At 43.3% G+C, this 24,898-nt stretch overlaps 1 protein-coding gene across 1 annotated transcript in view; it reads right to left on the bottom strand.

The window, feature by feature from the left end:
- Nucleotides 1–5,481: 5,481 nt before the first annotated feature.
- The window catches only part of MYO1A (myosin IA), a 116,783-nt gene continuing 97,366 nt past the window's right edge, over nucleotides 5,482–24,898 (bottom strand). The window contains exons 23-29 of the mRNA XM_044285315.1: nucleotides 24,396–24,470; nucleotides 21,375–21,509; nucleotides 19,457–19,563; nucleotides 19,121–19,253; nucleotides 11,753–11,902; nucleotides 8,601–8,740; nucleotides 5,482–6,690 (exon numbers count right to left, since the gene is read on the bottom strand). Of these exons, the coding sequence (XP_044141250.1) occupies nucleotides 6,570–6,690; nucleotides 8,601–8,740; nucleotides 11,753–11,902; nucleotides 19,121–19,253; nucleotides 19,457–19,563; nucleotides 21,375–21,509; nucleotides 24,396–24,470 (861 nt within the window). The 3' untranslated portion in view covers nucleotides 5,482–6,569. The remainder of the gene's footprint in view (nucleotides 6,691–8,600; nucleotides 8,741–11,752; nucleotides 11,903–19,120; nucleotides 19,254–19,456; nucleotides 19,564–21,374; nucleotides 21,510–24,395; nucleotides 24,471–24,898) is intronic.

Genomic DNA, 24,898 nt, shown 5'->3' with positions numbered 1-24,898 from the left:
TTGTCTTTCACGCCCATTATAGTCAATGGGTCCCTGAAAACCACAAATGCCATATGTCTTTCACCCGTGTTTCACGGATCATTAGGAAGAGATGCTTTGGAAAAAAATTCAGCTGTTCAGCGTCAGTGAAACACGGATGACACACGGACAGCAAAAAACTGACACAGAATGAACATCGATCTATCATGGACATCTTCACGGAGGCATCACCGACCACCTATTCTTGGATTTAAACACGGACATGTGAATGAGGCTTAAGATTATTTTGTAGTATATTTATCACATATATGATTACATTTCATTTGTGCCCTCACACGTGGCAGAATTGTCCACAAAAAAATCAGCAACATAAAGACATCCCCTATGTTAGCCTAGGGGGGTGAAAAGTGTCAAAATAATGGGAGATTTATCAAACTGGTTTAAAGGAAAATTGGCTTAGTTGCCCATAGCAACCAATCAGATTGTACCTTTCATTTTCCAAAGGAGCTCTGAAAAATGAAAGGTGGAATCTGGTTGCTACGGGCAACTAAACCAGTTTTCCTTTACACCAGTTTTTATAAATCTTCCCCAATGTTTGGTCGCGGATTTCCTGTAGCTGAATGTCTCCATTCATTTCAATAAAGAGGAAATCGGCACAGAAATCTGCGACGTAATTCACAAAAGAAAATGCGCATTCTGTTCCATTGCTGAAAATTCAGCTACAAAATCCCCAGCATGAGGCCCCATTCACACGGATTGGATGCGGACTTATTCATTTCAATGGGGCTGTAAAAAATGCAGTCAGAACACTGTGTGCTGTCCGCATCCGTATGTCCGTTCCGCAGTCCCGCAAAAAAGATAGAAGAAAAGTCTAATTGTCCTATATTGTCCGTTTTGCGCCGGGTCAGTTTTGCGAACTGATCAGACCAACTTTTTACACCAGTCTTAGTTTCTCCCCTTGCATTGCTGTTAGGGTCCATTTACACGACCGTAATAGTTTTGCGGTCCGCAAATTGCAGATCCACAAAACACAGGTACCGGCCGTGTGCATTCCACATTTTGCAGATAGCAAACGGCCAGTCCTATGATAGAAATGTCTACGCGGACGAGAATAGGACAAGCGCTCTTTTTTGCGGGGCCTCAAAAAGGAACAACGGATGCGGACAGCACGCGGTGTGCTGTCCGCATCTTTTGCAGTCCCATTGAAATGAGTGGTTGCGCACCCGTTCCCAAAATTGCAGAACAGATGCGGACCCAGAAATATGGTCGTGTGATTGGACCCTACGATTGATCCAATTTATGATGAGGAATGTGCCTTGTCGTGAATAAGACGCATCTATTAGACGTCCTCGCACCTGTCTAAAAAAAAAACTACTCCAGCCCCTGGCTGACATAGTTTTTCGCTAACATTTATTCCTGCTTCCAGGCATAATTATTAGTAAATTTGCCCACAAGTCCCTTAATAAATGACCCCCGTTGTTATTAGGGTGGCCACTCAGACCACCCTCAAAAGCCGGACTTTACAGACCCTCCCCTGGCAAAGCTAAGCCATGCCTCTGACCCGTTAGGTCACGCCCACTCCCGCAGCCGGCAGAGATTTAAATCCAGAAATGCATAAGCTACTGGAGTGGGAGGGAGGGGGATTTTCATTGAGCGATGTGGATTTTATAAGCAAAATTTCACAATACAAAGTGAAATGGGAGGTGAGAGCAGTGTGTGATAAATAGACTTAGGACAAGCTCACATGTTATTTGGTCAGCTATTTCCATCAGTTAGGCTGGGTTCACAATGGCGTTGCGGGTGACGTGCGGGAAAAGATGAAGGTGCATTGCGGGAAAATGCACAATTTTTTCCCCGCGAGTGCAAAGTGTTTTAATCCATTTTGCACGTGTGTGAGAAAAATCGCCATGTTTGGTACCCGAACCCGGACTTCTTCACAGAAGTTTGGGTTTTGGTTAGGTGCTGTGTAGATTTTATTATTTCCCTTATAACCATAATGATCGGGTCCCCGTCGTCTCCCCGTCGCACTGCATCCGCACCACAAAAAAATAGAACATGTTCTATCTTTTTGTGGTGCGGAGGCATGGACAGAAACCCCATGGAAGCACACCATAGTGCTTCCGAAGGGTTCCGTGCCTCCTTTCCGCACCAGACCTTCCGGATTGTGGTCCTATTCAAGTGAATGGTTCCGCTTCAGAGATGCCGGTTGCACACGGCCGGTGCCCACATATTGCAGACCCGCTTATTGTGATCCAATGCCAGGTTGGGGGCAAAAAAACAGAACAGGAGGAAATCTTTTAATTACACCTGATCTCTAAGTAAGCTTCACTACTGGTTTTGGCTCACAATAAGGGCTCATGCACACGGACGTTGCAATCAGCAGGTCCGCATTACATGGGCACCGGCCGTGTGCACCCCGCATCACGGATGCGGACCCATTCACTTGAATGGGTCCGCAATCTGAAAGGTCGGTGCGAACCCATTCAAGTGGTGTTTCTGTCCGTGCCTCCGCACCGTGAAAAAGGTAGTGCGTGCACTTCTTTTTTGCTGTGCAGACTGTCGGATGTGGATTGCGAACACCATTCAAGTGAATGCGTCCGAGTGCGGCAGCCCTATGGTCGGTACCGAGCATTGCGGTCCGCTGCACGATCCGGCCGGCACACGTTGAGCATTTAGCTGAGCACTTCTGCCCCTATGTGTCAGCCACTAGACACGTGTCTCTAAGGCATGTAAATTGTTTTATGAAATAAGCCCATTTATGTTGCTAGTACAATTTTATGCCTATTTTTGCACCTGTTTTTCTGCGGGTTGAAAGTTTCAGTTTCTCCTATTTATCATGTTTCTATTGAGTTGATAAATCAGCTTGTCTTTTTAGATTGTTTTAAGCCTCATGCAGACGTCCGTGGAACACGGTCCGTGAGATACCGGACTGGCATTGCAGGAGCGCCCAGCGTTATTGGTTGTTGGTGTTCCACGGACGTCTGCATGACGCTTTAAGTGTGTGGTAGTTTCTAGGTGTTATTTATGTCTGGTGTGGCTTTTGAAAGTCACAAATCTAATGGTTTAAATAGTTGCATTTTCCCCAGAAAAGTCGCAAATATGTTTTAAAAGTGGCAAAATAAACAGAAAGACGCATATAGTTATTACACGACTTTTACCATCATCAAAGTCGCAAAAGATCCGACTAGGTACAGCAACATACACCAGCCAGGAGCTGGAGGAATTTTACACATGTTTACAAATCAAATTTATACGTAAAAAATGCGCAAATACATAAATCTCACTGTCCCACTGACTAAACACCTATTCCCGAAACAGACGGAAAAAATACCATGCGCAAATATGATGCAAAATCTTAAATAAGGCGCAAACATAATAAATGCGACTACATTGAAATATTTGTCCAACACATAAAATACGACCAAAACAGGCGCCAATACTCATGGTAAATGTGCCCCATTGTACTTTCACACAACTTTGCATAAATCAATGGGTATAGACAAATATAAGAAACTATATCAGAAAAAAATGTATTGTCTTCAGTAATCAGCGGGTCCCCCACCCATTTCTGAACTTTGTGAAATTTGTAAGAAAGTAGTGTACATTAGTCTTGTAAGACCAAGAGGGCCTGCCGACTGAAGGGTCAGATTATATCAGCCCACAGGAGTCTATGAGAGAAACAAGCAGACAGAAGAGAAAAATACGTCATTCAGCAGCTTATAGTTAGGGCCAGTTCACAAGACTGATTTTGAAATACACGCTAAAAAAATCAGTGTGGAATCCACGTGTGTACTCGGTTTTTGACAAGTTTTTGATGTGATTTTTTAACGCATTTTTTAACCAATGGGTTTAATACAAACCTGAATTTTCAGCGTAAAGTTTTTGAAGCAGATTTGCGCCAAAAAACGTATGAAAAACGATTGGACTTAAATGGATTTGTTTTCAATGGCAGATTCAGCGCTGATTCTGCCCAAAGATAGGGCACGCTGCTTCTTTTTTCCACGCTGAATTCTATTGACATGAATGGGAGGCTGATTTGAGGTGTTTTTTGGAGCTGATTTTGAGGAATAAATGCTCCAAAATCACTCTAAGTGCTTTATTCGCATCTATACCGCTCAGTACTTCATTTCTACAAGTTATTCTGAGTGAGTGAGAGTTAGAAAACAAAATAGAGGACATTTGCGCCGTACACCAGTCTTGATTACCTGTGCGCTGGAGTAAGATACGCCCCTCCTGCTAAGACCTGCTCCTTATCATGGCACAGAAAGTGATAAGTAGCTGTTAAAGTCATAAATCATGTGGCATGTAGCATAATTTGCTACTTTTTTACACTACAATAGTGGTGTAAAAGTTAGAATGTATATCCCCGAAAACTGGTAAAAATGGCAGATGCAAATCTTATAATGGTCAGATATGGTGCCATCACTCATGTATCCACACATGACAGCTTATTTTGAAAAGTCATCTGAGGGTTTAGCTACGCCTTAGGGATCATGCACACAAACGTATGTGCCCCTAGCCCGTATTGAAGCCCGCAAACAGCCATTGACTTGAACAGGTCTGCAATCCACAAAATTTGGTGCGGATTGGAGGCACAGATCGGATACCCACAGAAGCACCACGAAGCGCTTCTGTGGGATTTCGGTCTGTGCCTTGCACCGCAAAAAAAAGAACATGTCCTACTTTTTTGCGGTGTGGACAGTCTCTTGCGGTTCACAGATCCATTTAAGTTCTTAGTAAATGACCCCCATTACTGTATGTCAATTTCAGTACACAGTTGAATTACACATTACTGTCATATTAAAAGTGTGATTATAGCTGACAGAAGACGCCACGACACTCGATGCGCAGTGTACACTTTGCTGTTTACCAGGTACATCTGCATACCTTTGGTAGCAGCCGTGCCTGGTAGTATTACAGCTCAGGTCAATTCACTTGAATGAGACTGAGCTGTGATACAATATATAGCCACTAGTGATGGTCAGTTCACAGTGTTCGCCAGCGAACACACGCGGGCTACCATCTTTAGTAAGGTAGACTCACTTGTCCGGCGATGCACAGGTAAGCCTGTGCCTGTGCCGCGAGCCGGTCTGAAATCAAATGCGGTCACTGGGAGCAGGCAGTTCTGAGAAAGGCTCTGTGCCTGCTCCTGGTGACTGGATTTGATTTCAGACTGGCTTGCGGCACAGGCACAGGCTTACCTGTGCATCGCCGGACAGGTGAGTCTACCTTACTAAAGATGGCAGCCCGCATGTGTTCGCTGGCGAACACTGTGAACTGAACATCACTGATAGCCAGTACCAAACAGAAGGAGCTGTGCCTGATAAACAATGACCGATTGAGGCTTGGATACAGCTAGATGCTGGGCGTGCCAGGGATCGGACCTCCTTCTATTTGTAGTCTTAGAAAACCCCTTTAAGATAATATTAAAAACAACTTTCATCAACTTGTAAACATAATATAAAACTAGGAGAAAAAAAAACAGTCAAGTTCACCCAGGAGCCACATTCAAGGTTTTATTACTTGTATATCATCTCAATCTCCATGGGACTTTTGACAAAAAGCTAATTTTCTTGACAAATTGTACATTCAGTGTTTCATCATCCAATAATTCAGAATCACATTGCTCCCAATGATGTTCTCATCTATATAATTGTCTGCTCAAAAACAAATTTATCCAGAACATTTTATACAGAGTTTTCCAGAAGATTCATAAAAACAATAATGAAACGTTCCAGAATTTTCACTGCTGTGGCCGGGAGGTCCGTCAGAATTATTTGTCACTAGCAATTCCCAGGGTCTGATGAAAAGCCGTTCATATCTGCACATATTCAATCTCTGTAGCTCGGGCCTCTGATAAACAGGTTTAATCGAATCAAATTATGTGATAATAAGTCAAAGTGATACTATTATTTCATAGTGCTGAAAATTGTTATCTGATTCACGAGTGTATGTACATTAATGATATTCAATGTATACATTTATAGGATATGGTTTTCAATAAAGTTAAGATGGGGTGTAGAGTATATGCAGCCGTTGATTTCAAGATAAGTTATTGGAGGGTTTTCTGTAACTAGAAATACATGACATCAAGGTCTATGGAGAAATGTGGCCTTACCCGTAGTAACCAATCAAATAGTAGCTTTAAAAAAAAAACATGAAATAAAATTGGTTGCTATGGTCAGTTTTCATATTAAACTCAATGTGCATAATAAAGCAGAATGTAATCCTAAATTAGGAAACAGAAAAACCTCTTCTGATACAGTGAGCCTCATTTATCAAAACTGCCTAATAGAAAAACTGGCCTTCTTATCCATAACAACCAATCACAGTGCAGCTTTTATTCACTACACAGCCCCATAAAATGAAAACCAAGCTCTGATTGGTTCTATGGGCAACAAGGACAGTTTTTCTTAAACAATTTTGATAAATGAGGCCCAATGGGTTCCTTATTGATTTCTCCTATTTTATTTATTTTCCTCAGGATGATGCTAAGAAGCCAGCGGTGGTAACCCTTAGATATTTACGTCAAGACCTCTGCCTCTTATGAAGGCAGTTTCTGGATAAGCAAGTTCCTGTAGACCTGGTCATTAGACAAAGACTTCTAGTCTTTGACTTCCTTTTTTCTTGAACACGGGGCCTTTGCCGTTTTGTCCTGGTGATTCAATTATTTTAACAACCACTGGATCTTTCTTGAACTTCACCGAAAACCTAGAATAGGAGCATAGGACATATGTGTGATTGTGCGGAAAGAAACCATAGAGAAACTACAATGAAAGCGCCTTGAGGCAACAACTGAAAATTGTAGTAAAATGAAATTGCAAGAGGTTGGACCTCTCAAATAAGACAGTTTATATACATAGGATGTAAGGAATTGAATAATCTGGTCTGGTAGAGGTGGCCTTCACAAAGAGCTGGCCATCATCAAATGCAGGCAAAGGCAGTTGGTAGCAAAGAACTTAAAGGGAACCTGTCACCATGATTTTGCGCATAGAGCTGGGGACATGGGCTGCTAGATGGCTACTAGCACATCTGCAGTACCCAGGTCCCATAGCTCTGTGTGCTTTTATTGTGTTAAAAAAACGTTTTGATTGATATGCAAATGACCTGATATGAGTCCTGTATCCGGAGATGAGTCAAGCGGAAAGGAGCCCAGCACCGCCCCGCGTCCTCCAAATCTCCTCCTTGCTGGCTGGCGTCACAGAGCTGGAGCGCCGAAATCTCGCGATGCGCGAGCTAGCGCATCCGTAGTTCGTTCCCTGTGCTGATGCCAGCACAGGGAATGAACATGATGCCGACACTGCGCATGCGCTAGCTCGCTCATCGCGAGATTTCGTCGCTCCAGCTCTGTGACGTCAGCCAGCAAGGAGGAGATTCGGAGGACGCGGGGCAGTGCTGGGCTCCTTTCCGCTTGACTCATCTCCGGCTACAGGACTCATATCCGGTCATTTGCATATGGATCAAAACAGTTTTTTAACTCAATAAAAGCGCAGAGAGCTATGGGACCTGGTTACTGCAGATGTGCTAGCGGCCATCTAGCAGCCCATGTCCCCAGCTCTATGCGCAAAATCATGGTGACAGGTTCCCTTTAATACATAATAATTAGCGATAAGCAAAGTTATTAAAAATCTAAGAAATTTGATTTGTTCCGATTGACTTTGTCACAAATCTAATTCCATTGTATGTAGCAGACGCAATGACAGAAAATGGCGATCGCGCCGACCCCCATCATTGAACCCCTCAGATGCCGTGTTCATCACTGATCGCGGCATCTGACATTAAGGGCTCATGCACGCGGCCGTTGGTCGGCCATTCCGTGCATTTGGGACTGCAATTTGCGGTCCCCAATGCATGGGCAACAGCTGCCGCACACGGATCCAGACCCATTCAACTTGAATGAGTCCGTGATCCTTCCGCACTGCTGAAAAATAGAACATGTTCTATTTTTTGGCGGTGCGGAGGCACGGACAGAGTGCTTCCAGTGCCTCCGTTCTGCACTGGACCTTCCGGATTGCAGACCCATTCAAGTGGATGGGTCCACATCTATGATGCAGAGTGCACACGGCCGGTGCCCGCATATTACAGACCTGCTGTTTGCGGACCGCAATATGGGCATGGCCAGGCAACGGCCGTGTTCATGAGCCCTAAAATTGATGCCTTTCTGGGGTTAATCAGGGTTAAAAAAAACATACTCACCTTATCCATTTTTTCGTGGTGAGACCGTCGCAGCCATCTTCATTGAGGAAGCCACACAAATTATCGCGTGGTGGACTGATGACATTATCACGCTGGCCTGGTGCGGTGACATCATCAACAATGATATCACCGAGCCCAGCCAGCGCGGTGATGTGGTGATGTCACATGTCACCGCTCACAGGATTTTGAGCGGTTTCTTTAATCAAGATGGCCACAACGACCTTTCTGCGAGAAATAGATAAGGTGAGTATTTTCTTTTTACTGGCATTTCAGGAAAAATAGTTACCACAAAGTGTGTGGAAATACGGCTTTGTGGCGAATCAAATTTTTCCTGAAATTCGTATGGAAGTCAGTTTGTCGGACTTCAATTCGCTCATCTCTAAAAATAATAGTAATATACTGTAGAATAGTTCATAGACACATACTCATCCGTAATCTGAAGATTTAACGGTTTTTGTGTTGTTTCAAGTACAGCTTTATGAAGTTTTGTCACAATCTCAATGACATTGTCACTTATTAGAAGAAGATCTCCTGCTGCTCCTCCTTTGGCTCCTGGTGTGGATGTCTACAACACAGATAAGGAGGTTACTGCTATAGTATGCACAAAGACGGGCACATACCAGTAGAGGGTCAGGACACTGGATAGATATTCAACCAGTCCCACCACAACCTGCAGGTTCAACCAACTCTGATCTAAAGAGTATGTACACCTTTAGAAAGTTTCAATTATCTCACAATACTCAACAGCAGTGCACGGTAGTGGTCGCAGGTCACACTGTAAACAAGGCGATTAACTTTACAGACACTTAAGGGTAAAGCAACCCAAAATCCATGGGTGAAGACTGGATATCCTTCTATTACATTTCATATAGGCCTGTTTCCTACAACTGAGCTTGTCTTCTGACTGCCACCCCCTTTAACCAGTACAGTCACATGACTGTATGTATTTTGCGGTCCGCAAAACGCAGATCTGCAAAATACGGATGACGTTCACGTGAAATCCATTCTGGATCCTTTTTTTTTTTTTTCTTGGACCCATTGACTTCAGTGGGTGAACTGCATTTTGTGGCCAAGTATTTTTTTCTGAACGAACATACGGATGTGGAGAGCACACGGATGTCTCCCATGTGTTTTCCGCATCAGTATGTCCAATTCGCAAATGATAGAACATGTCCTATTCTTGACTGCAAATGTGGATCTATTGAAGTCATTGGGTTTGCAAAAAAAAAAAAAATGAAATGATGCAGCAAAGGCGTCAAAATACTTATACTGTAAATCTGCAGAATCTTTGCATGTCGCAGTCATCTTTTATGGCATTTTTGTAGTGGTGTTTTCTGCTTAAAGGGAGTCTGTCCCCTCCATATGGCCACATACAGCGCTTACATTGTCCTATCGCACTCCTATACATGAATGTAATGGAACCTTTGTTATTTTCTTTACACTTGCAGAAGCTGGAAAAATGAAGTTTAATTCATATGCAAATGAAACCCGCAAGTGCCAAGGAGCGGCCTTCATTGTTTCCCTGACCCAGCCTCCGCCTGTGCCCGCCCTCCTATTCCCTTGCGTCATCCTTCGGTCCGGCCGATATACCGCGCCTGCGCACTGCCTCGCCAGGGCATGCGAACTGCGTTGCCGATTGTGGGCACGGCATCGCTTTAACTACTGCGCATGTGCCGGCGAACGCCACATTGCCGCTGGTTTCGCGATGTTTACATTCGCATGCGCAGTAGTTAAAGTGATGCCGTGCCCACAATGGGCATCACAGTGCGCATGCCCCAGCCCGGCGAGGCAGTGCGCAGGCGCAGAATCTCGGCCGGACCAAAGGATGACGCAAGGGAATAGGAGGGTGGGCAAGCAATGAAAAAAAAGCAGCCTGGGCTCCAACACAGTGAACGCCGCCCCTGGACACTTGCCAGTGCTCATTTGCATATGAATTAAGCTTCCGCAAGTGTAAAGAAAAAGACAAAGGTACGGGGACCCTTACAGTCATGTATAGGTGTGCTATAGGACAATGTAAGCGCTGTATGTGGCCATATGGAGGTGACAGACTCCCTTTAACACATGTATGATGCATTTTTTTCAGGCTTTTTTCTTTATATTGAAGAGTTTTGAAGAGTCACGTAAGTGATTAGAAGATGATGGTCTGCCCCCCCAATCACTGCCAAATAGTGGCGGACAGAAAACACTGCATGTTAGTTTGTCTGTACGGCGATATCCGTGTACAGACGCCAGGTCTGTGTACTGGAGTCACATTCACATACATCAGTTGTGTCCGGCTCCCAACCAGAAGTAGCCGGCCAGACACAACTGATATAAGAGCGGAGTTCTACATGCACTTTCTTATACTCTTTATAATTGGTAGAGTAGATGTGTGAGATATGGATGGTTTCTCTACTCTGCTTATTAGAAAATATTGAATAATATTTATACAGATTTAGTCTTTCATGTGACACTTGTGACATGTAAGGCTATTATCACATCGGCGTTTTCCTTTCCAGTTTTGAGATCCATCAGAGGATCTCATAACCGGAGGAAAACGCTTCCGTTTGGTCCCTATTCATTGTCAATGGGGACAAAACTGAACAAAACGGAATGGAGTGCACCAGAATGCATTCCGTTGCGTTTCCATGATGCACACAAACTGCTGAAGCAGCGCTTTTGTGTGCGTCATGGGATACTGATCAAGGCGGATCCAGCGTGAAACACAATGTAAGTGCCGGATCCGTTTTTTCAGACATGAAAAAAAATGGATCCGGCGCCCATTGTCTTACAATGGTTTTAGTGCCAGATCCATCTTGTTCATTTTAGGGATAATACAACCGGATCCGCCCCGAACAGATGCCGACGGTTGTATTATTCAATAGTATTTTCCTTCAAAACCGCAGATGTGAAAGTGGCCTAAGATACACATTGACAGCAAACTTTAATTCGACTTTCAGTGGTTTTTGTGGCGTCAATTTAAAGTTTGCTGCAAGTGTCAAGTTAAATATTACTAGATCTGTAAGTTTAGGTCCATTATGACTAGAAACCGTCATACTGTATGTCCAGTTTTTAAAGTGAGTGATGTAATATGATTTATGAAGGATGAATGGAACTAAATAGAGATGAGAGAATTTCACGTTATGAAACTCGTTCACGCTTAGTTTGGTGGTAAAAGCAGAATTGCGTTATGGATTCCGTTACCACGAACCATAATGCAATTCTATGCCTTTAGAGGCATTCCATTATTCATTCCATCATAATAGAAGACTATGGGCTGCAAAGCGGATCCGTCCCATTTCCGTTATGCAGGGGAGACCTCTCCTGCGTAACAGAAACGGGGGCGGCTCCGTTTTGCAGCCCATAGTCTTCTATTATGATGGAATGAATGACGGAATGCCTCTAATGACATTCCGTTATGCATTCCGTCATAGAATTGCGTTATGGTCCGTGGTAACGGAATACATAACGCAATTCTGCTTTGACCACCAAATGAAGCGTGAACAAATTTCAAAATATGAAATTCGCTCATCTCTAGAACTAAACATCCAGAATAGAAATAGTTCTGACACTATAAGGGTTGTTACAGAATCAGTACCTGAGTCAGCTGGATGAAAAACAGGCCGTCACTGAACTTGCTTACAGAAACTCCGGAAATCTCATCCAGTTTTACTAATGTCTTCACCTGACCTTTTGTATCGGCAATAGAAACCTGTGTTTTCGATAGTAAAAATATCATGGCTGTTCCCTAGAAAAAAGCAGATTTAAATATGTAAGACACTCTTCCCTCATTTAGTCAAAATGTAGTTATCGACATCCACAGTTCTCCATGTATTTTCTTTTTCTATTTCTGTACCATTTAAAGGGGTTGTCGAGTTTAGAAAACCCACTTTCATATACTCTATTAGGGAATTCGGAGAGTTTATATTGGGGAGGGGGAGCACCTCTCACTCTGGAGGACTTTTCCTGTCCTGCATGGCACAGACAAACCATTGATTTAAAAGGGTGGTCTGGCTGGTAATATTTTTCCGCCAAAATACTCAGAATAGGTTAAAAAAAATACTCATCTCACCAATGTCCTGACACTTCCCGTGTGTCTCCTTCCTGGTTCCTCTCAACACACAGAAAATGACTACTTTGCCAATCAAGGGATCAGAAAGGAGAGACTGGCGGGGCACCCTGGAAGTGTCAGAACAGGTGCAGTGGGTGATTGGTGATTGGGATTAAACTTGCCTACGATACATTGTGGAACACTGGCAAAAGCTAGAAGCTTGGTGGAACCCCATCTTATCATTACTATTAGAGATGAGTGAATTGGAGCTGACGAAGGGGAATTCGATCCGAATTTCTGAATAAATGTCATTTACACCGAATCTGAATTTCCTCACGCTTCGCCTAAAAATGGCTTCTGCACATGTTAGGATATGGAGCAAGGAACTCTTGGAACAAGGGATCACCCACAATGCCATGCATGCAGCCAATGAGCAGCCAGCCAGCCCTGTGATGTCACAGCCCTATAAATAGCCTCAGCCATCTTGGATTCAGCCATTTTCCAGTGTACTTAGTGCAAGGAGAGACGTCAGCAGGCGCTAAGGACAGTGGTAGAAAAGACTTTAAAACTTTTATTTTGCGGTATAGAAGTTCAGGGAAGGGATAGGGAAGAATCATTCCACAGTATTGAAGCAGTACAGGGTTAAGCACTTTTTGGCGTGTATTAGTGGCAAAAATATATATTATTTGCCATTCAGCGGTGCAGTTATATGTTGTAAAGCCTTTTGTGGCGTGTATAAGTGAAAAAAAATAAGGGCCTATTTGCCGTTCAGTGGTGCAGTTATATGTTCTAAAGCCCTTTTTGGCGTGTATTAGTGGCACAGAAAAATATTTGCTGTTGTGTGGTGAAGTGAGAAAATTACAGCCCTTTTTGTCATTTATTAGTGGTAAAAAAAAAATATATTTGTCGTTCAGCGGTGCAGTTATATATTCTAAAGCCCTTTTTGGGCGTGTATTAGGGCACAAAAAAAGTATTGGCTGTTGTGTGATGAAGTGAGAAAATTACATCCCTTTTTGTCATTCAGTAGTGGCAAAAAATATATATTTTCTGTTCTGCGGTGCAGTTATATGTTCTAAAGCCCTTTTTGGCTTGTATTAGTGAAAAAAAGGGCTTATTAGCCGCTGTGTGGTGAAGTGAGAAAATTACAGACTTTTTTGGGGTGTTTTAATTTCCTTTTTATTTATTTATTTGATTTACCAGGATGGCCTCTTTCACACAGGCGAGATTTCCGCGCGGGTGCAATGCGTCAGGTGAGCGCATTGCACCCGCACTGAATCTGGACCCATTCATTTCTATGGGGCTGTGCACATGAGCAGTGATTTTCACGCATCACTTGTGCGTTGTGTGAAAATCGTAGCATGCTCTATTTTGTGCGTTTTTCACGCAAAGAAGGCCCCATAGAAGTGAATGGGGCTGCGTAAAAAAGGCAAGCATCCGCAAGCAAGTGCGGATGCGGTGCGATTTTTACGCATGGTTGCTAGGAGATGATCGGGATGGGGACCCGATCATTATTATTTTCCCTTATAACATGGTTATAAGGGAAAATAATAGCATTCTTAATACAGAATGCTTAGTAGAATAGGGCTCGAGAGGTTAAAAAATAAATAAAAATAATGTAACTCACCTCATTCACTTGTTCGCGTAGCCCGGCTTCTCTTCTCCTTTGCTGTGCAGGAGGAAAAGGACCTGTGGTGACGTCACTGTGCTCATCACATGGACCATCACACGATCCGTAACCATGGTGATGGATCATGTGACGCACCATGTGATAAGCGCAGTGATGTCACCACAGGTCCTTTTCCTCCTGCACAGCAAAGAAGAAGAAAGAAGAGAAGCCGGGCTGTGCGAACAAGTGGATTAAGGTGAGTTAAAAAAATTTTTTAACCCCTTCAGCCCTATTTTACTAAGAATTCTGTATTAAGAATGCTATTATTTTCCCTTATAACCACGTTATAAGGGAAAATAATAAAATCTACACAACACCTAACCCAAACCCGAACTTCTGTGAAGAAGTTCGTGTTTGGGTACCAAACATGCCGATTTTCTCACACGAGTGCAAAACGCATTAAAATGTTTTGCACTCGCGCGGAAAAATCACGCATTTTCCCGCGACGCACCCGCATCTTATCCGGCCCAAATCCATGACGCCCGTGTAAAAGAGGCCTATGTCAGACAGGGAAGTGCCAGGCCCTGCACAGTGGAGTGGCAGAAGCCTAAATGTTTCTGGCGCAGGCACAGGTCGCAGCAGAGTTAGGGGGCATGGCAGCAGGAGCCGCAACGAGAGGCCTGCGCTCCCGGTGTCATCTAGCGGTCAACCCAGCGGTTCTTTAATGGTTGAATCGCCCGCTGCCAAGAGTTGGTGGGTTCATCAGACACAACCCTTAGTTGGCATGGCCCGGGAGTAGGCCCTGTGCCCTCACCTGGCGTCAACCTGCCTCTGTTCTTTTCTGTTCCCTCAGCCAGGGAAGTATTATATGCTGTGGGCTCAGCTCCACTATACAGCAAGGACGAGCTACTAGAGGACAGTCAGCAGCTACTGGCCAGCCAAGAAGTGGAGGAGACATCCACCCTTCCGAAACCATGGTGACCGACAACTGGAAGAACATGATGTCGGTGCTGCGTCAAGGAGTGCTGAGACCATGTGCCCTGCATGGCACACGTGTTCAATCCGGTTGTCAAGCGGTTGCTGAAGTCTTCCACCCATCTGCAAGAAATCCTAAAAATGGCCAGGAAACTTTGCATGCACTTCAGCCACTCGTACACCGCAAAGCACACCCTCCTTGAGCTGCAGCGGCAGAACAGCATCCCCCAACATAGGCTGATATGTGACATTTCCACCCGTTGGAATTCCACCCTCCATATGTTGGACTGACTATACCAACAGAGAAAGGCCATAAACTATTTCTTGATGATCCAAGCGGATAGGAGTACTCCCCTGTGTAACTTCGATGTCAGCCAGTGGCAGCTCATGCGTGACACCTGCCGTTTGCTCAGGCCCTTTGAGGAGGCCACATTATTTGTCAGTCGCCAGGACTACGGGATGAACAACGTCATTCCACTGCTTCATGTCCTGGAACAGATGGTGGTAACAATGGCTGGTCAGGGGACTGGAGACGTGGCGCCTAGATCTCACGGCCATATGAGCCCTGTGGGAGCTGAACTGGAGGAGGAGGACATTGGAGCACAAGCAATGTGTAGTGAAATGGGTGGTTTTTCTACACAGGTGACAGGAGAGGAGGAGCAGGAGCAGCCAGAGGAGCTACACGGCGATGAGGAAGACGAAGCAGAGGACCAAGACACCACGTGGAAATATGCAGTGGAGATAGAGGTATGCTCACTTGCTTGAGTAGTGACAGCCAAATTGTCACCATTTGGCAGAGGGAGGAATTCTGGCTCTCCACCTTGTTGGACCCTCGCTACCGGTCCAAAATGGGGGCCTTTTTCACACCCGCTGAGAAGGACAACAAACTGAACCACTATAGAGACATCCTATGTCGTCAGTTGGCCGCTGCCTCAGCTATTATTCTGATGCTGCCACCCGCCTGATGCCATACATCTGATGCCAAGTGCTCCTTTCACCCACCATCTTCAGCTGGTACTGGTATTGCCACCCACCTCCCCACTCTGTCACCGGGTCACTCTGTAGTCCGTTTGGAACCAAGCATCCAAACGTTATGCCTTAATGGAGGCAGATCCCTGCCCCATTTATACACACATGTTAAAGTCAAAAGAAACAGTGGCTTGTTCTGCACAAGCATCCAAAAACTATACATTAACAGGGGCAGAATGCCTGTATTTGTTTAAAGGGGTTCTCCGGGAAATAAGAAAATTATTACAAATATATTTCCAAATACCTTTAATTAGTTATAATGGCTCATTTTGTCTAGGGAGCAATCATTAGGAGAGACAAAATGTCCGGTGTCCTATTGGTACACATAAAACCTGTCCTAATCACACAGGAGGACAAGTTACTTCACAACACTGAGCTAAAGAGATGCCTCGTCCTCCTCTCTGTTCTACTTGTCAGGGATTATGATCCTCAATACAGCTGATAAGATCTTCAGCTGAATCTCATGAGGAGACATGAAGTACAGAGAGGACAGACAGGATAGACTGTGGTAATGGAGACTGCAGACAAGTGCTGCTGCTCATTAGCCACATGTGCTCATGAACTCCATTCCTACAGAGATTCATCTGATGACCATATTAACTGTATTCAGGATCATTATCCCTGACAAGCAAGAGAGGAGGATGAGACAGCTCTTGAGCTCAGCGTTGTGAAGTAACTTGTCCTCCTGTGTGATTAGGACAGAATGATTGCTCCCCAGACAAAACGAGCCATTATAACTAATGTAAGATATTTGGGAATATATTTATAATGAAGTAATATTTTGATTTTCTTGATTCCCTGCTCTGTATTTGACTCCAGTGCCACTGTCACTACCACTGCCCCTACCTCCACCACAATGACTAGAAGTGCCACTACTACCAACACCCATCACCAACACAGCTGTGCTTGTCTGATACCCCCACCTTCTCCTCACAGCAGTCCAAACACTGACTGTTCTCACACAGGTTATCAACAAGGAGACTACCTTGACTATCTTCCATAGCACATGGGGTGTTGTTGCCTCTTCTTAGGAAAAAAGAAGTGACGCTTATTAGTGACATCTTCATTATCCTGCTGTGACTGAGAGGAGAAGTGAGGCATTTAGTCCACAATCTCATCCACTTTGTCCTAAATAATAATGTGACGCCTATCAGAAGCCAGGGAGAACTGTGCTACTACTGCCGCTACTACTCACATTCTTAATCTCAGATGACAAGGCCTGAGGTTTATAAATTAAAAGTCACAGGTTTGGTACATAGATAATTAAACAGTACTAGCAAAATTGAAAATGCTTTTTTCTGTCATTTAAAGATAAAGGTACAATTAAATGCCCCTTCCCTTCTAAACACTGCACACTGGTATTGACAATTTAAATTCATAATAACGCAGTTTTTTGCAGTAAAATGTATTTGAACTACACAGTCTGATGAAGTAATGTGATCAATAACATGGGTATAACAATGCAATGTTTGTGGTAAAATGTTTTTGAACTATATGTTCAAAACACGGATATAAAAATAGAGTTAATACATTATTGGATTTGCTGTAACTACCCATTATTTTCCAGTAATGTGGGTATATATAGGTATATTAATGGGATTAATGCCGTAAAATGCTTTTTGATATAACTACCTGTTATCTAGCAATATAATGCAACATGTTTAATAGGAGTATAATAATGGTGTTATTACCCAAATTATTTTTTTGCTAAAACTGAATGTTATCTTCCACTATTATGCAATGCCTTTAATAACATGGGTATAATAACAGTTTTATTGCCGTAAAATGCTTTTGCTACAACGGAACGTTATCTCACAGTAATATGCAACATGTTTAATAACACGGGTACAATAATGGCGTTGTTGCCTACAATGCTTTTGCCATAATTAAACATTTCCTTGCAATAGCATGCAATGCATTTAATAACACAGGTATATTAATGGCATTATTGCTGTAACATTTTTTTGATATAACTGAACATTATCTTGCAATAATATGCAACGTGTTTAATAACACAGGTATAATAATGGTGTTATTGCTGTAAAATGCTTTTCTTATAACATAACGTTATCTAACACATTAAATAACATGGGTATAATGCACTGAAATTATTTTTTGAAGAAAAAAAATGAGTACTTGCTCAGCATGCTATGGGGGCGCTGGCAATAAGCCTGTGAACTGTAGAAAATTGTGGTTTCAAAAAAAAAACTGGCTGTTCTTGTACAGAAAAAAAAGAAAAGAAAAAAAAAAGAAGTAGATGCTAGCAGCAGCTGTATTAAACACACAACTGTGTAATCAGTCCCTCACTCCCTCAGAGCTTTCCCTTAAGCTTTCCCTGATCAAATTCCCTAAAATGTATCTTCCTATTTTCTCCCTATAGTGTCTCAAATTGCTTTTGGTCGGACGCTGCCACAAGATACCCTTCCAGGTCAGAAGCTGAACACAGAATGGAATTCTATGACATTCTCAGCAAAAGACCATCATTAATACTGCCCCTGAATCTGAGTCAATCAGGTCAAGATCCAACCCCCCCCCCCCACCCCCCACCACAATTCCTCCCAGTATCATGTGATCCTTCATCTTCTTCCTCTGAAACAAATCACAAAAGCTTTGGATTGTTTACAATCAATTTGCTCATCTCTAGTGATATCCTATACTGTATACTTAGATGTATACCTACCCAGCCATTGGTTCTGCCTATAGCAGTCTATGGAGTGTCTCCCGAGGTATACACTAAACATACACATTAAACACAGTTTAAGCATAAACTTATTTAAATACTGCTGTAGATGTTATATTGACATTGATTCATTCTGGGGGCCCAACGTACAGCAACATGCAAACACTACACGCTCACACAGCAGCAGGCAGAAGAAAGATGCTCAGGATGATTGATTGTGGGGTCCCTGCAGCGACGACAAGACAGATTCCTGGAGAAAGAGGACACTGGTTGGCCTGTTTCTGTGTCTAGAGGTCATCTCAGCCACCGGATGCATTTATAATAATAAACTGGGTAGTCTCTATAAAAATCCAACCAGTTTTGTATATGCACGCATAGGTTGGCTGAGTTTCTGTAAGCTGCATATTCGTATATAGTCAATATACTGTGCCATTTGTCACTTGTATAAGGGGTAGGGGACTCGGGGCCCACTCTTGCTCAGGGCCCACTCTTGCTCAGGGCCCACAGGGGGATTCAACTGTCCCCCTGTGGGCCAGTCGGAGCCTGATCTCACAGTTGTCATTGTTTGTCATTGCTGTGGTGAGTGGCAATTTCCTTATCACAGATAAATGTCAGAATAACCAACCTTGCCATCAGTTTTGCTTATTCTTTGCACGTTGGCCGCTACCGTTATCCTTCCTTGATCTGCAACAATCAATTTTTGAAGTTTGGGGTTTTTCTGTACACCTGCAGAATCTCCTTGAAATGGTTTTGGAACACTAGAAAGAAGAAAAAAATACATTTGATTTAAATGTTATTTCTCTGCGGCAAAGAACAATTTCAAAAATAAAAAAAATCTGGTCATTTAAAAGTTCACAGATAAGAATACAGAATAATAGCATGAAAAGTGCATTCCTCATCACATTACTAATCATTCATTCCATTATCTGCATGTCCATTTAGATTCTTCGAGCATACTGACCTGGCTGGATAGGACTTCTTTTTTCCGCTAAATAGTTCACTGGCAGTTAGTTTATCTTGGAGGATTGCCTTGCGTTGAGGGGTTATAGTCTGTCTGTATCTTTTGCACTACACAAAAAGATAAAATACAGTATACATAGTGGTTATATTTCAATGTAAACCAATATTTTAGGTTTATCTTTTACACAAAATATATTATAAATTACAGCATTTTACATTCAAAACATATAACTAAATCTGTCTCCCGATTTCCCCATACACAGGCACACTCAGCTCAGCAGAGCATGCATAACTTTTCAGTCAAATTAAAACTTAGTATGGGACCCCTAACCTACCCACTCTCCCTGTCTCTGTGTGACAATCACTCTCAGGAAACACAAAGCGCAACACAGATTTCTGATAAGTTTAGAGGGTTTTTTTTTTTTTTTTTTTTTGTTTTTTTTAAGCAGGAGAAATTTTTATTAAAAATAGTAATAAAAAGAAAGTCACCGTCCACCTCATCTGACTTCCATTTCGGAAAGGCCCCTTTCACAGGAGCGAGTTTTCCGCGCGGGTGCAATGCGTGACGTGAATGCATAGCACCTGCACTGAATCCTGACCCAGTCATTTCAATGGGTCTGTGTACGTGCCCGATGTTTTTCACGCATCAGTTCTCCGTTGAGTGAAAATCGCAGCATGTTCTATATTCTGCGTTTTTCACGCAGCCCTGGTCCTATAGTAGTGAATTGGGCTTCAGTGAAAAAGGTATTGCATCCGGAATCAAGTGCGGATGCGATGCGTTTTTCACTGATTGTTGCTAAGAGATGTTGTTTGTAAACCTTCAGTTTTTTATCACGCGCGTGAAAAACGCATCAAAACGCATTGCGGAAAAACTGAACAACTGAACACAATTCTAGACAAAACTGACTGAACTTGCTTGCAAAATAGTGCGAGTTTACTGAACGCACCCTGAACGCATCTGGACCTAATCAGCATCGTTCGTGTGAAAGAGGACAAAAGGTGGACTAGGTGCTCCATAAATATGGTGCTCGTTCTTCAGACAACTGGCATAAATACATTGATAAATCTTCTTCCAGTCTGGAAGCTGCAGCCACTATTAGGCCCCTTTCACACGAGCGAGTTTTCCGCGCAGGTGCAATGCGTTACGTGAACGCATAGCACCCGCACTGAATCCTGACCCATTCATTTCAATGGGTCTGTGTACATGAGCGTTGTTTTTCACGCATCAGTTCTGCATTGCGTGAAAATTGCAGCATGTTCTAAATACTGTGTTTTTCACGCAGCCCTGGTCCTATAGAAGTGAATGGGGCTGCGTGAAAAACGCATTGCATCCGCAAGCAAGTGCGGGTGCGATGCGTTTTTCACTGATGGTTGCTAAGAGATGTTGTTTGTAAACCTTCAGTTTTTTATCACGCGCGTGAAAAACGCATCAAAACGCATTGCACCCACGCAGGAAAAAACTGAACGCAATCGCAGACAAAACTGACTGAACTTGCTTGCAAAATAGTGCGAGTTTCACTGAACGCACCCGGAACGCATCCGGACCTAATCCGTCACGCTCGTGTGAAAGGGGCCTTAGGGGGAGCTCAGTACATGGAAATTTATACAGTTACCATTTACTGGAATGAAAGCTGAAATAATGTATTTGGAATTGAGGTCTCCCTAGTGGTGGCTGCATGAAAATGAAGAAGTAGTTCAGCTCTGCTCTCTGATCTAGTTTTGCCATAATAATGCTGCAGTTACACTACATGTACGCTGTATAGCCATTTTTTGTGGAATTTATACAAAGTGAACGGTCTTCACACCACAACTGCTATTATCACATTTTAGTGCCTGGGATTCTGAGGGAATGTTTAAATGTGTTCCGGGTGTAATCGTCTGTCTGATCGGCGTCTCTAATGAACCCTTAAGTCTCTTACCTTCCAAAGTTGGAATAATTTTGATAATTCCTGATTTACACCAGTGAGAAACTTGTACTTGGGAGGCGCCCAGGTTTTGTTTGTTGGAGACAGTGATGGAAGGTTGCTCTTCAGTCCCAGGAAATACTTTTGGAGCTGAGAAATAAGAATAAAGAAAATGTTATCAAGCACTCAAGTCCATGCATATACTATATAACTCTTTTTTACCTATTAAAGGTACAGGCTGAAATCTACAAAGTACAAAGTGTAAACCAGAAGTTCTCAGATATGGGCATAAATAAAATTGTTTAGATTATAATTTAAACTATTTTCTTTTTTTTTTTTTCAATCCCATGTATGAAGTGACCCGGTGGATCACTGCTAAAGAGTTAATATTGTGCTTTGTTGCCAAAGTACATAAATTGTTAAAGTATTCTTTTTATTATGCAATGTGTATCCCAGATGTTTGTATTTATTACCAGGGTGATAAGCTAGCCTCACCCCTTGGTTAGGAGTGATTGCTGAGTGTGTGCATGTGAGATGCTGACAACTAAGCCTAGTGCAGGGAATGTTCATTACTGAAACTTAATAGCTGGCAGGTAAAGCAACTGGACTGAGGGACTACCCCTGAGAGAAAGAGAACAGACATTTGCAGATGCTTGAGAACCTCTAAAAAGGCCACCCTGGACTGAAACAGTAAAGTGCAAGCATGTTTATGGCAATAGCCTACTTGTGGAAAGGGTTAACTGTCTCTGGCACCCACCACACTTCTGAGAAGGACTGACCATGTGATCTAAGTTCTGCACCCCACGGACTGGGCATTGCAGAAAGAATATTGAGAGTTATTGTACTCCTGTGGTCATTTCGAAGGATTGCATAGTGTATCTAAAAAGGGACTCAGGGAGGATTACTACCATCATTGCCACCTCCTATATACAACCTTTGGAAGAATCCTACTGTGTTATATACCTCCGAACTGTTCCTACTACTTGTGTATGTACTACAAACTCCATCATCTACTCAGTAAAGAGACTATTATCCCCTGACCCTCACACGTTCCCTCCTGCCTTTCATCCTACTGCTCATCTACCTAATACCAAGGATACCCCAGCTGCCACCAGACAGAAGACCCCAAAAACTCTAGGGAGGGCCTCGACAGGAAGAAGGATTGTGCCCCTCCACTCAATCCACCTGCGGCCCAGACAGCGCTAGAGGGAGTGGGATTGGCCACTGTGAGGACTACAACCATCCTTGCTTCTACCGCCACCATGCCCATCCTTTCCAGCTCCATGCTCTCACACCTCACCAGCGGCCCAGTGCACTGCATGTCCTATGATGAAGACTTATCCCCTATTGCTTATCCCTTGCCTATCACGAGAAGCGGGGCTCTGCATTTCCCCATTTGAATGGAGTAGCGGTCGCGCATGTGTGCCGCCGCTCCATCAAATATTTGGACTGACGGAGGTAGCCAAATACAAGCTCCTGTGAATAGGAGATAAGTAATGTCATGAGACAACCCCTTTAATCTAACAGGTCCTTGGATCCTCTTCCTCGGGCTGTTCCTGGGTTCCTGTAATTCTCAGCAGGAGCTGTATGCCAAGTGGACGCATGCGGCACATGTGCAGATACCGGCAGCAAAATCACTTGTATCTGAACATGTGCCAGATGTACGGCATACAAGTGTTGTAAATTTTTGCAAAAGTGCTGATTTCCACCTAAATTTACAATATTTGTGTGCTATACATTTGTCACATGCGCAGATTACAAGTGCTGCTGTTCACCTCCCTTTCCACTTTTACAAAACAGTGTTGAGGGTGTGCGGGGGAGGAAGCTGACCTTAATACACCCCTTCCCCTCCCTAAGGAGGGGAATTTTTAAAATCAGTTTTGCAGAAGTCTACATTGTCATAATTTGGGCCAGATTTATCAAATGTCACATAATGTCAAATTTGGGGCATCTTTAAGTCTAAGGCTGGGTTCACACCTGAGCGTTTTACAGCGCGTTCCTACGCGCTGTAAAACGCTCAACAAGGAGAAACCAATGATTCCCTATGGGAATGGTTCACACTTGGGCGTTTTACAGCGCGTACGATCGCGCTGTAAAACGCCCGACGCTCCAAAAAGTACATGAGCGACTTTTGGGGCGTTTGTGGCCATAGGACACTGTAGTGAATCACACAAACGCGCGTCAAACGCGCGTTTACTATTACAAAAACGCGCATAAAAATGCGCGTCAAAAACGCGCGTAAAACGCGCGTTTGCGCAACGCTCAAGTGTGAACCCAGCCTAACCCTTCTGTCTTGAGATGTTAAGATTGAGACAATTGGGAGTTATTCCTTTTAAACGAGCGGGCAATGATCAGGAATGAATGGCTTGTTCCCATGTAAATGGGCCCTGAGTTGCCCATATTAACCAATCACCCCCAAGGTTTTATTTTTCAAGAGCTGAGGATAAAATGAAAGCTGCACTGTGATTGGCTACTATGGGCAATAAACAGTCTTTCTTTTTGACATTTTCATAAATCTCCTCGTAGTGTTAAATGAATGGGTAACATTGTAGTAGATGGACGGACCAAGGGGGACTTGCTCTTAGATCACCATATGCCCTAATGGAGCACATGTACAGGGTTTAATGGATACCTGACTACGAGCTGCCGTAAAATAACCTGCAACTGCGTTTATGTCAAATAAGGGGAATTAGAAATTGATGCTATTATCTGGATTATCATTCAATTAAAGGGGTTTTCATTGATTAAAAAACACCATTGCTGTCTTCCCAAACAGCCCTACACCTGTGCATGGTCCACAGTTTATGCCTGCTAATACAGCAGAGCTCCATTGACGTGAATGGACATAAGCTGCCATACCACACACATCCTGTGGACAGGAGAGGTCTGGAAGAAATCAGTCATGCTTTGTAGTACTACTTCTGGACACTCCCTTTATTGGGAAGAGCGTCTCAAGTTTGTTTCAAGGTGAAATTTTATTATAATACTTTAAACGTACCAACCACAAATAACTGAGCAACGGCAGAAAGAACTTACAATCCTCAGGTAGATAAAGTTGGCCAGTTTTCTTGATGCACTGGATCGGAAATATTTCCGGTATTCCTTTCTGACCTAATAAAAAGAATTTTATTGATGAGTTGCAGCATCTTCCTTCACTATATAGACACAACGATAATTTCCTCTGCCGCCTGAATGACATGATCAGCTGGTGAACGAGCGTTTGTGATCCGGTGATCACCGGCATCTTTTACACAGGCAGATTATAGGGAACGAGCCTGCATATAAATGCTCTTTCCCGATAATCTGACAGATCATCAGTCCATGTAAAAGGACCTTTACTTACAGATTTGTACTTAAAGGAGTTGTCCGGATTCAGGAGAAAACCGGACAACCCTTTGGATTAGCCCACGATAACGTACTTACCTGATAGACTCTATGCAATCACTCCAGGTCTACTGGCTGGGCTCTATTTACCCGGCTGCAGTTGTGATATTAAGGTGACAACACATGCCCGCTGCAGCCAATCACTGGCCTCTTCA

Source organism: Bufo gargarizans, chromosome 3 (genome assembly GCF_014858855.1).
Source record: "Bufo gargarizans isolate SCDJY-AF-19 chromosome 3, ASM1485885v1, whole genome shotgun sequence".
In the NCBI taxonomy this organism is placed as follows: Eukaryota; Metazoa; Chordata; class Amphibia; order Anura; family Bufonidae; genus Bufo; species Bufo gargarizans.
Note: the sequence above shows the minus strand (reverse complement) of the source record. Positions and strands in the feature narration are given on the sequence as shown.